Raw genomic sequence first — 15,613 nt, forward strand, 5'->3', positions numbered from 1 at the left:
CGCTTGCCAACCCTCAGAGGGCGGGCGGCCCTGCCCCTGCCCCTACCCCCCCCTGCCTCCCCCAGGTCCCCTCTCCATCTGCTCCTGGCCCAGGCCAACTCCAGGCCAAGCTCTGGGCGAGGCAGCCGCGTCCACGCGCCGTTTGGATGTTCCCTGCCTGCCTTGAGGATGCCGTGCTTGGAGGGGGAGGCGGCACAGCGCGTCCTGGAACAAATGTGCGTCTGCTCATGCAAATGAATGGCCGGGAGCGTAGGCAGGCTGTCAGTGTCACCAGCAGGGGAGGGAGGGAGAGGAGGGGGGAGAAATCCCACCAGGCGACGGAGGAAGACTTCCAGCAGAAACCTGCCACTTCGGGGAACAGGCTCCCGCGCCCGGGACGGAGCCCCGCCGCGTCTCGGGCGGCCCTGACGCTCACGGTATGTGGCTCCCGTGGCGGGTGTCAGAGGGCTCCTTGGGCGGGTCACAGCCGGGAGGGAGGGCAGGTGAGGGAGGGCCCCGAGGGACTTGACGGAAGCCCTCCTCACCCGCCCTCTGTGGTCTTCGGAGTTTGGCGGGTCCCTGCTGAGGTGACAGGTGGTCCCGGCTGCACGTGGGGCAGGGGGCTCCTGGCCCTCCTGGGACTTCTCCCTGGAATCCTGACCACGTGTGTGTGGGTTGGGCTCCGATGGTATTGATGCGGGGCTGGCATGAGGAGGAAGTGTGCCGTGTGTGTGTGTGTGTGTGTGTGTGTGTGTGTGTATTGGGGAGTGTGTCTGCCAGAATTGGGAAAATCGGTCTCTGGTCAGGGGAGGTGACTCTGTGATCGGACGTTCTGTGCACGCCTCTTGCTTTCTCTGGATAATGCTCTGGATCAGGGACAATAGTTTTGAACACTAATCATAATAGCACAGTTAAAGAACTAAGCGAGCCTGGCCGGTATGGCTCAGCTGGTTGGGCATCGGCCCAGGCACCAAGAGGTCGCCGGTTTGATTCCCGGTCAGGGCACATGCCCGGGTTGCAGGCTCAAATCCCAGTAGGGGGCATGCATGAGGCAGCCAATTGATGTTTCTCTCTTATCGATGTTTCTATCTCCCTCTCCCTTCCTCTCTCTCTAAAAAATAAACCACAAAAATAATAAAAACCTATTTTAAGTGCAAAAAAACTAGTATTTATTGAGCACATCCTATTTGCCAGACGCTGGTGCTGGTGCATATCTGAATCCTCTCAATATTGAGGGTGTCCATAGTCATCTCCCCATTTTACAGATCGGGGAACTGAGGCTCAGGCTCTAAGGGAACTCAGATGCTCCTGATTCCAATCCAAGGGCACTCGCCCCGCTCTGCTGACAGACAGCGTGGGGACAAGGTCCTGGTGGACTCCTGCATCGCTGGCCCTCGGGCTGGCAGGGCCCTGTGGGGGCAGCGACCCCCTCCCACCACCGTCCTCGGGGTCCTGCCGTCGGCGTCACCGCTGCAGACAGTGTGTAAGGAACTCTATCGCAGTGACTCCCGCTCCCATGTTCTATGTCTCCCCTGACCGTGAGCTCCTCGAGGGCAGATGGCATTTGTATTAACACCCGAACTCGGAGCCCGGGTCTGGCACAGAGTAAGGGGCCGCGCTGAGTGTTGGGTGATAGGCAAACGGGCCTGGGTGCCCGAAACTGGACTTGACGCCCGTTCCAGGCAGATGTGGGATTCTCCGCAGTGCTGACGGTGTGGCTGCGTCTTTCCACGAGATTACCCTTCCACGTAATTCACGTAAAGCTACACTCCCGTCTTTACACACAAGGGCGGGGCGGCTGTTTTTAAAATGTGGATGCCGCCTTCATTTCACATTGCTCTACGTTCATATATATATATATATATATGTGTATATATATATATATATATATATATATATATATATATATAAATGTTTTTATTGATTTCTGAGAGGAAGAGAGAGGGAGGGAGATAGAAACATCAATGATGCGAGAGAATTATTGATTGGCTGCCTCCTGCGCGCCCCACACTGGGGATCCAGCCCACAACCTGGGCATGTGCCCTTGATCAGAATTGAACCTGGGACCCTTCAGTCTGCAGGCCGCGGCGCTCTGTCCACTGAGCCACACAGCTAGGGCTGCATTCTCAGTCCTTGTTCCCATTGAACACCCGTCGCAGGCCTCCCTCGGGCCAACGAGAGGGAGGGGGCTCCTCCTCTCTCCGTCCCCATGAACCCCTAGTGGCTCGCGGGCACCTTCGTTTACCCGTCGCTCTGCGAATGGACATTTGAGTAACTCCCAATGTTTCGCCACAATAACTCCTGCGCGGAAAGTGCCCTGTGTGTCTCTCCCGTCCACGCGGTGCTCCTTCCCCGAAGGCCGACGTCCCGGAGAGACAGACCCGAGGGGATAGGACAGTGCGAGGGAACGCGCCATCCCGTCCGCATGAACGATTGTGTGTTTGCGGCTCATTCCAGTTCGGCTGCCTTATATTCGGCAGAGCCAGGCCGCCGGGCCCCGCGGTCGGCGCGTGTGTCCTCACTGTGTGCCAGGCCCTGGGGTCCCCATCCCAGGGGTGACAGCCTGAGGGCCGTCCAGAGCAGGGTGACGAGGAGGGCGGGGCGGGCCGGAGGGTGGGCTTGGCGCCCTGCAGGATGAGCCGCCTCCTGGTGAGGGGAGCCGAGGCCTGGCCGGAGCGGAAGTGGGTTCGGGCCGATAAATGAGCGCACAGCTCTTCCCTCTCTGCCGGGCCGACCACGAGCCGCACGGAGCCGTGTTGCCAGGCGCCAAGCACCCGCTTTCTTGGGTTTAAAAGTACTGGCTTGGAAGGCTGCTTTTTGGGGTTCCCTGCCAGGACAGGGGAACAGCGCCCCTTTGCCATCCGGCTGCCTCTCCTCTCCGCTCTCTGCGGGCCGAGCATCCTTCACGGCACAGGTGTCCGCAGGCTGGGACCTGGAGCTACGGAGCCCCTGATTGGCCAGTGCTCACTGTTTCCCACGGCGATCCATTCCCGGAGCCGCTTGTGGCTGTGGCTGTGGCTGTGGCTGTGTGTGCTGCTCACAGTTCTGCATGAGTCTTATTTCTGAACCCCAACCCTGTGACCACCCCACCCTCCTATAGAGCCTTTACACAGAGTATCAGCGACTGTTTTGTAAGTGAGCGATAGGTCAATGATTCTCTCTCTCTCTCTCTTTTTTGTTTTTGGTTAATCCTCACCCAAGGATATTTTTTCCATTGATTTTTAGACAGAGTGGGGGTGGGGGGGGGGGAAACATCGATGTGAGAGAGGCACATCGATTGGTTGCCTCCTGCACGCGCCCCGACTCGAGCCTGCAACTGAGGTCCATGCCCTTGACCAGAATCGAACCCAGACCCTTCAGTCCGCGGGCCAACGCTCTATCCACTGAGCCAAACTGGCCAGGGCCGGTCAATGACTCTTGACCAAGGTCAGACCCTGAGGACCAGAGCCAGGGTCACACCCCACAGGCCCTCTGAGCCGCCCCCCGCACCCCCCCCCCCGCACCCCCGCCTACCTTCACGGCCTTCGCCCGGAGGATGAGCCCGTCGTCCTGCGAACTCCCGAGGAGCAGGTCGAACGCGGCCCACGGCGCCCTCTGCAGCGCTCTGGCCGGAGCCTCCCGCAGGAGCTGGCCGTCGAGCACGGGGCCCCAGGAGTGGAAGGGGCCGCTCACAGCCAGGAGCTGGGGGTGCAGAGGAATGGCGCTGTTCACGCTTTGTAAAGGACACGGGGCTGAAACAGCCGGCAGCATCGCTTCGCTGAACTGCCACGGGCACGGTGCCGGCGCCCACCTGAGGCTTTACCGGGCAATCAGTAAAACGACCAGGGGACAGTGCGGGGGGCGGGCAGGTGGGTCAGGCTCTGAGCAATGGCTGGTCCAGGGAGCTTCCAGAGCCCCCTGCCGAGGGGACCACACCCGGGGAGGATGGGTAAGCTGCGCCCCGGTGTGAGCGGGCGGAGGAGACAGTGATGGGGAGGGGGTGTGGCCCAGGGCGGGAGGTCACAGGGCAATGGATCCGCCTCGGCCACGCTCCGGTGCAACGGTCACCAACCTTTCGAACCTCACGGACCACTCGTGATCCGTGGGCCACCGGTTGGCGGCCGCTGCTCCAGTGAGCTCCCATCGGTACGCTGGGGCCCAGCCCCGGGGCGGGGGCCAGTCCAGGCGTATTGCCGAAAGGGCCGGGCCACCAGCTCAGGGGACAGCAGTGATCCCTGCTGGCGTCCCCTTCACTCCCGTCAGGGCCAGCGAGAGCCGGGGGGCCGGGTCCTGGCAGGTAGGAGAAGGGAGTACCGGCTGTCCCGTCTCAGGCGCAGGGGCAGGGCCAGCTCCGCGCAGCAGCACCGTGACCCTCAGCACGGTCCCCGCCCAGGCGAGACCCTCACACACGTCACCTCACCGTCGTCTCCTACCCTCCAAGGCCCACCCGCTATCCCCACTTTACACACCGGCTCCCCAGCGCCCGAGAGCTGCCTGCCCTTAGCACCCACGTGTGGCCCCCCGCACCCTGGTCTGTGCGCAGCGCTGGGGGCGGGGAGCGTGTGGCCTCGGGCGGGGGCCAGGTCTCCTTCCCAGGCCCGGTTTTCCATTTGCAAACATTCGGAGAATGTCCCTTCCCAACCGGCACACGCGTGCCCACCTTGGTCTGGGCATCGTTGAGGGCGCTGGCGGGCTTCTGGCGGAGGCAGGATGTCATTTCCTGGACGGGCGAGGCGGGGCAGCCGAGCTCCTGGGCCAGGGCAGCTGCCTGCTGCTGCGCCCGCTCCGGGCTGAGGACAGCGGCGGGGGAGAGTGCCGAGCCACCCTGGGGAGAGAGCAGACACGGGGCTGAGATCTCCTCCCTCCCTCCTCCTGCTCAGCCCGAGACCTCAGGGCACGGCCTTCATCTACACGTAGGAGTCCAGGACCCTGCCCGGAGGTGCCCGCAGCCATTCGGAGTTTAGGATGGATCAATATGCTATCCTATCCACATGCTGTGTGATTGCGAACGGATGACTCCCTTCGCCTCAGTTTCCTCATTTGGAGGTGAGCACGCTGGACCAGGTGACCCCCAACTTCGCTATGAACTAAGGTTGCGTGTGGAGGCAAAGCGCTGATGGTGGCTGAACAGGGACCAAGATCTGAACCGGGGAGAGGCGTCTGCAAAAATGGCTCCGTGTCCCGCCACCACATCCGGGGGCTCCGTGACTAGCAAGCCCTCCGGCTCAGAGCAGATGGACTTGGAGTTTAAAGGAGATGCCCACCCAGAAGCCCGTGGGAACGCGGTCACTGAAAGAACCGCCAGTCACGGCAAGTCTCCTGCACACTCCCGGGTGCCGAGCGTCTGCTCTCTGAGAACGGAGGTGGTGGGAGCCGGGCTCCAGGAGGAAACCAAGGCACAGAGAGGCGGGCAACTTGCTCAGGGCCACAGGGCAGAGGCAGGGTCTGACGGGGTGGCCGGCTCCAAGGCCGAGCCTTGCACACACACCTGGTCGGTTCTGGATGCGAGGGGGCAGGGCTGTGCCCACTGTCACATCAGCTTCGCTGTCAAGTCCAAGGGGGGACCTGAGTCAGAGGCGAGGCCAGACCATCAGACCCCAAGCCGAAGGAGCAGGACGCACGGGGTGGGGGGGTGGGGGACCGAGGGGTGGACCCTGACGCGGCCACACCGGGTCCCAGAGCTCTGAGCTGTCAGACCCGGGCTGGCGGCCTGGTCTACAGACTCAAGACGGGCTGGGCCGCCCACATGGTGTCCTGTCCTCAACCCATTCCCATAGGCTGCGGCTCCTGCGGCCGCGAGGTGTGCGCAGGCTGCCCGTGCGGGGGCCTGCCGTCGGGGCTCGCTCTGAGCCCAGCATCTGTGAAGGAGGGAGCTCGCGGGCTCATGGTGGGAACCAGCAGCAATGGCCATAACCGCCCAGCCCGCCCAGGGCCGGGAGGTCAGCGGTGGTGCCCACGAACGGTGGCAGGATGATTGCCCCCGGGTTCAGCTTTCCAAAGAGCAGGAGCCCGCTTTTCTGAGCATCACTGCGTGTGCTGTCTCAAGAGAACACACACACACACACACACACACACACACACACGCACACACGCACGCACGTGTGCATACATGCATGCACACACATACTCGCACAGCATGCCCACATGTGCACACACATATACGGATGCACACACATACACATGTGCGCAGCCGCGTGCTTAAAGTACTCCAGGTCAAAGCCCCACATTCTGAATTGTGAGCTGACCAGGCGATCCGCGGCTGGGCTGCGGTGGGGCGCCGGGCAGGCGGGCTGCGGGGCTGGGGCCGGGGGATGGCCCTCTGGTGTTTCTACGCTGCCCCCAGCTATAAAAAGCCCGAGCTCCTGATGTGTGAGGAAGTGGTTAGAGGCGGGGGTTCGCTGATACTGCAGGGCGGCTCGGAGAACTTTCCTCGCCAAGCATTTTGTTTTCCTTGATCTTTCTGCACAAAACTTCTCTCTTCATGGAAAACCGGTGGTTAAAGAGCCAACAGCGGGCTCAGCCCCCACTGGAAAGCACTCGGGTGGAGACAGGGAGCTGGGGGAGGGGCTCTGGGCGGAGCCCTGCCAGGAGCAGGGGCTCTGGGGGCAGAAGGACTGGTTCCAGCCCCAGCCCTGTCCCCCGAGGAGGAGGTGGCCCTGGGCAAGGGCCAGGGGCGGGCATGGGGGGGAGGGCTTATCTCCTCATCTGGATGGGAGTGATAGCCAGGCTTCACAGCTGCGGGGTCCTCAGCCTGCTGTGGGGTGGGGAGGAGTTGGTGTTGCTGTTGTGCCCTGAGGCTCCAGGGACTCTGTAGGGTTCAGAGGAGCGGGGGGCCTGTCACCCTGCCCAGTCACGCCAGAAGCCCTGGGCCCCGGGCCGGTACTTTATCTAAATCTGACCTAGCTATTCAGTGGCAACGAGTTTCCGCTCGTTCTGTGTGTGTGTTTTTTTAACTTTAAAAATAGTGCAGGGCAAAACCACAATTGCTGAGCACTGCTCTTTCTCCCGGAGCCGCAGGACATGCGGGGAGCCTTGACCTCAGTGAGCCACCGGGGAGGTGACCTCGGTGAGTCCCCTGTCCAAGCACACACAGACACACACAGATACACATTCACAGCCACACACAGCCACATACAGTCACACACACACACAGTCACAGCCACGCAGTCACATTCACACAGTCACACACACACACACACACAACACACATGCAGTCACATAGTCACACACAGTCACACACACAGTCACACACAGTCACAGACAGAAGCACACACTCACACAGATGCACACCCAGAAACTTACACACACACACACACACACACACACACACTCAGACACACACAGTCACAGACAGACACACTCACACAGATACACACTCAGAAACACACAATTACAGACAGGAACACACAGTCACAGGAACACACCCACACATACACACACTCAGACAAACACAGTCACAGACAGACACACTCACACAGATACACACTCAGAAACACACAATTACAGACAGGAACACACACACACTCAGACACACACAGTCACAGACAGACACACTCACACAGATACACACTCAGAAACACACAATTACAGACAGGAACACACAGTCACAGGAACACACACACACATACACACACTCAGACACACACAGTCACAGACAGACACATTCACACGGATACACACTCAGAAACACACAATTACAGACAGGAACACACAGTCACGGGAACACACACACACACATACACACACACACACACACACTCAGATTTTCTTGAAATGGACACCTCAGGGTTTGCCAGGGGGAGCCACTCACAGGCCTTCCATGGCGAAGTCACTGACCACAATCCGGACGGGGCAGTCTCCGCGACAAATGTCCAGGCAGGGCCCGGGCCCTCCCTTCCCAGTGAGTCTTGGCAGCCCGGTGCCGACACGGCTGGGAGCCTGTCTCTCTAGCTCACAGCCCACGGTGAGTGTCACCGGCTGACACCTGTGACTGTTCCAGACTGCTCCCCGCGCCAGCGTGCAATCTGGCGTTTCAGCGGCGAGCGAGGGAGGGGCGGGGGGGGGGGGGGGAGGCGCAGGCAGGAGCACCGGCCGGCCGTGGCGGGTGACAGGCGGGGCGCAGACCCCAGCTCTGACCCGCAGCTGTGTGGTCGGGAGCGTGACGACTGACAGCTTCCGCAGAGGGCCGCGGCCGGGCAGCAGGGAGAGGACCCCCCGTCACACCGTGGTGCGTGACAGGGTGCAGGGGCTCAGCAGTGGTCGCCCTTGTTCCTTGCGTTGTGATGCTTTGGGCAGCACCGCGACGCACATCTTCACGGCAAATCTGTTCACGTGTCACGGTCACTTCCTCACGGACCACAGGGTTACTGGGTCACGGGGTACACTCTTCTCCTGAGACATAAAAATGTACCGAGTGACCTTCTCCCGTAACATGTGAACGGTTTCCCGTGAAAGATGTACAGGTGACAGTCTTCACTGCGGGAGCATACTTGTGCATTACGTAGGTGGCATTTTAAGCGGTGGCTCTTGGCCTCTGCAGCGACCTGTTTGAAAACGGTCTCGTGGAGATACACCTCACGTGGCGTCCCGTGCACCATTTACAGCTCACCCGTCGGTGGCTTTTAGTTGTACGCACAGAGCCCTGTCACCGTCACCGCGATCTAATTTCAGATCATGTCCATCGTCCCAGAGCAGCCGCGTGTCCATCAGCAGCCCCTCCCAGCCCCGGGCCGTCGCTAATCTGCTTCCTGTCCCTGCGGAGCTGCCTGTTCCGAAATTTCACGTAAATGGAGCCACCCGTCGGGGGCCTCCAGGGCCTGGCTCCCTGCACGTCACCCAGAGAGAGCGCACGTCAGCACTCCGTCCCCTCCGTAATTCAACACCGTCCCACTGCTCCAGCACACACTATCTATCTCCTCCTCGGCTGCGGGGCGGTGGCGGCTCCCCATTTGGGCCATTATAGATAATGCTCGGTGAACAGCCCGGTCCATTCTGTGCGTGGGGGTGGGGGGGTGTATGTTTTCATTTCTCCCGGTTGCATACCTAGGAGCGGAATCGCTGGGTCAGAAGGTAACTCTATGTCCGACCATTTGAGAAGCTGCCAGAGTGTCTCCTAAAGCAGCGACGCCCTGTCACACGCCCTCAGGCGGTGCCTGCGTGTTCCCAGCTCTCCACGGCCCCACCAGCACGCTATCCCCTGTGCGTCCCTGTCACAGCCCCGGGGGCCGGAGGCGGGGCCTCGCAGGAGTGTGATGTGCATCCTCCCCATGGCGGAGGGCGCTGGGCACCTTCCCCGTGCGTGTGGGCGCTCGTCCACCTGCTCGGGAGAAACGTTGTTCGAGTCCTCGGCCCAGAGCTCAGCTGGGTCATTTGTCTCTCTGTGACTGAGCGGTGAGCGTTCTTTACATGTTCCGGATGCACGTCCCTTCTCAGACATGTGATCTGTGAACGCGCGTTCCCAGGCCACGGGCTGCCTTTTCACTTTCCTGATGGTATCTTACTGGCACAATATGATACCCAGGGCGGTGTGGCGCGGCTGGCAGGGGATATGGTGAGCGAGGGCCTGGGTTTCAGAAGCAGACCAGCCGGGGGGGACGTCTGAGTCCACAAACATCTCCCACCCGCTTTGTGGGCCTCCGCGTTCTCCACCTACAGAGTCAAGGGAGGGAACCGGCCCTTCTCGAAGATGCCAGCACATCGGCCCCCTCCGGGGCGCCCCTGCCCCGTCTCCTTTACATTTAACGTTAGCGACAAGCAAAGCGAGAGAGACGGGATCAGGGGCTGCTTAACCCCAGGGCCTGGAGTTCACCTTGCACCCTAAAGATACGTGTTTTTAAACCCTTTTCTTTCCCCTCGCTCCAGCCGCCTCCGGAAGGGTGCACTGCGGTGTGTTTTTCTTTACAGACTCCCCCCCCCCCCCCCTCACTGTCTAGACCGGGAAAGAGAAGGCAGGTGCCAGCAGGCCATGGTCTCACCCTCTGCACAGTGACCCCATCTGTGCCCAGGGAGCCTCTGACCAGGGCCCTTCATGAAAGTGTGACGCCTCAGAGCGGCTCCGTGCCTGCCCGTCACCCAGCCCAGCGCCCCGAGCCAGAGGGGCGGGTGGCCATGGCCCCCTGCACTCACCCTCCCTCCGCGGACACTTTGGCAAGCACGGTTCTCCACGGGGCTTGGCCACACACTGGCCCCGTTAGCTGTGGGCATGCACTGCGGGGACCCCTCCAGGGCACCCCCAGGCTCCAGGCATGGCCAGAAGAAAAGAGGGGAGCTGGCCCTGGCTCGGCCCCTTCAGAATGGAGCTCGCTCCCCGGCCGTGTTCCCTCCAGGGCCTTGCAGCCCCGGCCAAATGCCTGTTCCCAGCTGTCACCCTGGCTGTCAGAGGCCATCGAGGGGCTTGGCTCCCGAAAAGCCTGCCTTCCCGGGCGGAGGCACCGCCCTTCAAAAGCGACCCTGAGTGACGGCCCGGGTGACGGCCGCCCCGTTCGCAGGGAATTTAAATGCAGGCCCCTGCGCCGTGCCCTCCGTTCCCAGCGAGCAGTTCACACGCACTCCCTGGGTACATGCTGCCTTTCAGAAACAATCCCGTGGTCATGACCTGTACGTGCCCAGATGTTTCCTCTGGTTACATATTCCTGTAGCGTAACTAACGACCCAGCGCACGGCGGGCTCCCGAGGACAGACTGTCTGTTCCACCAGCTGATCTGAGCCCTTGGCTCTGGCCTGGCCTGATAGCTGTGTCCTCAGGCCTGAGCCTCCCCCTCCCCCCAGCACACACACACACACACACACACACACACACACACACACACACAGACAGAGACAGACACACAGATACACATACACACACAGACACACACACAGACACACACACACATATACACATACACACAGACACACACAGAGACACACACAGATACACATGCACACACAGACACACACACAGACACACACACACACAGAGACATAGACACAGACACAGACACACACAGACATAGACACACACACAGAAATACATACAGACACACACACACACACACACACACACACACACACACACACCAGCTTCCCGTGTCCAGATGGGCTCAGCGTTTCCTCTGTGGTGGCCACTTCTTTAGGAGCTGCTGCTGGTGTGGGTCTGAGCCCCACCCGCCCTATAGGGAGGACGTCCCGGCAGCCCTGGGCCCACCATCCAAGCAGACCCTCCCCCCAGGGCCTCGGTATGGACACTCCCAGGGGACCCTCATGGAGGTGCCGGTGTCCCCAGAACCTAACAGGCGCGTGCTGAGTCCCTGCCCGCCTCGGCCCCCGGAACCCATTCCCATCATTCTAACCCTACCCCTTCAGAAGTGTCCGCTGAACAGTGTGAACGGTTACCCTTGTAGGGAGAATGGCCAGGACACGGGCTTCGGGGTTAGACACATTGTATCCTGCGCTGACAACTGGGCAAGTGGCTTTGCTCTCGGGGCCTCGGTGTCCCCATCTGTAAAGTGGGTATACCATGCTGTCTCAGGCTGTGGCATCCAGAGCGTGGGCCGCAGGGCCCTTCGGCCCGGGGCCAAGTCCAGCACTCCCTCTTACCCGCTGCGTGTGCTTAGGAAAGCGGTTACAGTTCTCCGTGCCTCAGGCTCCTCAGGGTACCATGAGGGGGAGAAGGACACGCACTGTGGAGATGAATTGATGAGGTCACGTGGACAGGGCCTACAGCCATTAGCTTTCCAATAAGCAAGAGCAATCATCAGCATCATAGCCGATATGTCACAGAGTTCTTGCAAAAATTAGATGAAATAACAGACTTGAAAAATATAACCTGCAAAGCACTGTACAGAGGTCGGTTATTATTATTCATCATGTGATTGTGACTCAGACTAAACTGAAAAACAGGGAAGCCTTCTCCCACCTAAGGATCAAGTTGGGGGTGAGGTTTTGTTTTGGCCAAGAATTTTCGAAGCAGCTGAGCTGGCCTGTCCCCTCCTGTCCCTCCCCCGCGGCCCGTGTGCTTGCGTGTAACCAGCTGTGGTTCGGCGGGTAAAGAAATAAACCCTGGCTGACAATGCCACACCCCTCCCGGCGATGGTACATAGACGGCGCCCTTTTAAATTTCCTTAAGGCTGACGTTGAGCGTGGTCTTCTTTATTTTTATTATTTTTAAAAATATTTTTTTCTTGATTTCAGAGAGGAAGGGAAAGGGAGAGAGAAATAGAAACACCAATGATGAGAGAGAATCAGTGCTCGGATGCCTCCTGCACGCCCCACGCTGGGGACTGAGACCGAAACCCCAGGCATGTACCCTGACCGGGAATCGAACCATGACCTCCTGGTTCATGGGGTGACATTCAACCACTGAACCGTGCCAGCGGGGCGAGCATGGTCTTTTTTAAATAACGACAACAGATTCATGTCAGAAGTGAAAAGGCCTGTCCCCCAGAAGTATTTGGGCACCAAAGGGGAGCTGCACCATGCCATGCCACGCCACACCACGCCATGCCACGTGTTCCATCTCAGCCCTCACCTCCCTTCGTGCGGCTGCAGCCCAGGCCGCGGGGACAGCGTGCTTCAGCGCTATTGCTTTTACGCGATGAGGACACCAGGGCAGAGCGGTTTCCAGACCTGGCCGCGGTCATGCGGGGAAGCCCGGCGCAGAGGCCTGCTCTCTCTCTGGCCAGCGGCTGGGCTGCTCTCCCGGGACACCCGCGCCTACGCTGCTGGGGGCTGCCCGGGGACCAGGGACAATCCAGCACCTCCTTGACCCCCACCGCCTGCCAGCTGGGCGGGGAGGGCCTTAAGGAAGTGTGTAATCTACAGGCTTTTTTGTTCTTCCTTTTATTTTATTTATTTATTTTTTTAAAATTCATTTCAGAGAGGGAGAGAGAGAGAGAAACATCAATGAGAGAGCATCGCTGATCGGCTGCCTCCTGCACGCCCCCCACTGGGGATCGGGCCCACAACCCGGGCATGTGCCCTTGATCCTTCAGTCCACAGGCCGCTGCTCTCTCCACGGAGCCAAACCAGCCAGGGCCCTTTTTATGTTTTACACCTGCTCCCTCTGCGTCCCCCTCCCGTCACCCCTGCTTCCTGGTGAGTATGTGATGGCTGCTCGGGCCCCGGAAGGCGCTAGTGCTCCTGTCACTCATCGAGGAAATAGCAGCCCCTGTTCCCGGAGCTTCAGTTTCTGGAACTCAGAGCACAGAGGTGGGGAAGGAGGTGTCGGGAGAGTCCCGCGTGGGGTGTGGCACCACCCAGAGCCCCGGCTCGGAGTTATCTTGTCGTGGGAACTGGCTCTTATCTTCTTCTCCAGCAGAGTTCTCGAGGCTCTCTGTGCCCTTCCCAGAGACAGGCTGTGTGTGTGCACCAGGAGAGATAAGACGCGTGTTTCCATATCCCCTCTGAACCTTGTTTAGAAGCGCGGCCTGTCTCCTCCCGCATGGTTCTGTTCACGTCTTGGTCTCCCAAATGCGGTGCCCGTGGCAATGCGTCAGGGCACAGGAAGAAAATGCTAGAATGTTTACTTGTAAGTGGGGAGTAGTCTCATCCTTTACAAACATTTTGACAGCCCGGCCGGCCTGGCTCAGTGGTTGAACATTGACCTCTGAACCAGGAGGTCACATGCCCTGGTTGTGGGCTGGATCTCTAGTGTGAGGCGTGCAGGAGGCAGCTGATCAATGCTGTTTCTACCTCTCTCTGCCTCTCCCTTCCCCTCTGAAATCAATAAAGATCTATTATAAAAAGCATTTGTACATTTAGAATGTCCATACTAGTAGAACAATCGGTGCATGTGGTTAGTGACAAGGGGCATATGCAAAGCTTGCCACTGTCGGGCACTGGACCGAGCAGCTGGGGTGTGACGTCAGGCAGCAGGCGGAGGCCCCTTCCCCGTGGGCTGGAGAGAAGAGAGTTGAGCTAGGAAGTCACCACAGACCCCCGGTGTCTGCTCTGCTGCTGGGAACCCAAGGGGCCAGCAAACTCCGTGCCTCGGGACAGGGCAGGCCGCTCCGGCAGAAGGCTAGGCGGCCGCGCTCCCCGCCTCCCCACCAGTGCCGCAAGGCCGCTGGACAGCTGGAGAGCCTCGCCTTTGGGCAGAGGGCAAGCCGGGGAGCTTGACCCCACCTTTTGCAGGGGTTAAGGGAGCGCGGGTGACGGGAAAGGACCAGAGCCCGAGGGGACCCCCGCAGGACCCTCACCCCTGGTTCTGGCAGATCCTAAATGAGGGGACGGCCGTGCAGGTCCACGGAACAGCGAAGAGAACCCAGAGGTAAACCCAGCAGCGCCTGCCCAGGCACTAGGAGGAAGTGGAAGGTCACTGGGGAGGCCACTGGGGAGGCAGGGCTGGGCAGCAAGGACCCGCGGAGGAATCCGTGCAAACGCCCAGGACAGCGGGGCAGCCAGGGCTGGACGGGACTGGCCTGAGCAGAGTCAGTCATCAGCCTGTCCCGGTGCGTTCGAGAGGAGCAAGGGGGCCACAAGGGGCAGGATAAGAGATGATGGCGGACCACTTCCAACTCCAGACAAGATGCAACCGAAGTCACCCCAAAAAACAAACACAAGGAACCCCACACAAACAGCAACGAGAAGGCGCCAACGGAACGTCCTGGCCAGCACTGCCAAACGTCTAGCCTGAACTTGGACTCCGCTCAAGTTCAAGGTTGAGCTGGACATCACCCCTCCCCCGCGTGGTGGGGCCACTGCAACCTTGAGAGCCGCTTCCCTCGGCTCCCTCCTCACTGGACCCCCCACGACGCTGCCCCGACACGCGGGTGGGTGATCCCTGGCCCTGTCCACGGAGCTCTGAAGGCAGGACACGTCTCCCAGGCGCCCTTGTCCTCCCAGAGCGTGGCCTCCTGCTGGCCTGAGGCTCCCCTTCTCCGAGTACAAGATTCGTTTAAATAAGAGAATGCCGAGTCAGATGTAGGGAATCTTCTCCGAGTACAAGATTCGTTTAAATAAGAGAATGCCGAGTCAGATGTAAAAGGGTTTGTGCACGAGTGCATCGAGAGGAAGCTAGGAGGCAAACATTGCCAAGGTGCAAAGCTGCAATGGCCACCTTCCCCAGCTCCGGGAGGCCCGCTGACCCCTCCAGCTCCTTCCGGAAGCTGAGCAGCCGGGTGGCCTCCCCGGTGGAGGCAGCGGGTGGGTTGAGCAAGAGGACAGCTCTAGTGCATCAACAAGTTTGTGCAACGCCCCCGGCCGCGCTGGACAGTGGAAACGAAGCTTCTGCTTCTCCTCCCGAAAACACTCGGTGCCGAGAGGCCTCCCGAAGACACACACGCAGGCCCCGGAGACATACACATGTCGGTTCCGCTCCCGCTGGAGGCCTCGGCTCAGCCACACGGACCCCCTCACCCAGCTTCGGACGTGGCTCCCGAATAACGAATGAACTCCCGTGTCTGGAGAAGCAGTGGGGTCTGATGGCCCCCGGGGAGGGTCAGGGTGAGCCGCTCATCTTCCCCAGGGAAAAGGCAATAGCCACAAAGTGTGGGCTCTTGTTTAGAAGGCAGACCCCTCACCTGCATTCCTTCACTCCCTCAGTCATTCACTCGTTCGATGGCTAATTATGGATCACCTCTTTGGGGCAAGGCTCGGTGCTAGGCTCAGGGGTCATACGTGAGACGTGCCCTGCCCGCCCCTCACTGGGGATCCAGCCCCTCACTGGGGACCCCTC

General features: G+C 60.1%; 2 protein-coding genes across 2 annotated transcripts in view; one reads left to right on the forward strand and one right to left on the reverse strand.

The window, feature by feature from the left end:
* TG (thyroglobulin) overlaps positions 1-15,613 on the reverse strand; it is a gene marked incomplete at its 5' end in the record, with an annotated part of 161,903 nt that overhangs the window by 15,507 nt on the left and 130,783 nt on the right. The window contains 2 exons of the mRNA XM_079796113.1: positions 3,493-3,660; positions 4,619-4,783. Coding sequence (XP_079652239.1) covers positions 3,493-3,660; positions 4,619-4,783 — 333 coding nt within the window. The remainder of the gene's footprint in view (positions 1-3,492; positions 3,661-4,618; positions 4,784-15,613) is intronic.
* Positions 215-15,613, forward strand: part of SLA (Src like adaptor) — a 50,495-nt gene continuing 35,096 nt past the window's right edge. Inside the window, exon 1 of the mRNA XM_079796117.1 lies at positions 215-416. The gene's annotated coding sequence lies outside the window, so the exon portion shown is untranslated. The remainder of the gene's footprint in view (positions 417-15,613) is intronic.

This window comes from Cnephaeus nilssonii (genome assembly GCF_951640355.1).
Source record: "Cnephaeus nilssonii genome assembly, chromosome: 18".
Taxonomy (NCBI): Eukaryota; Metazoa; Chordata; class Mammalia; order Chiroptera; family Vespertilionidae; genus Cnephaeus; species Cnephaeus nilssonii.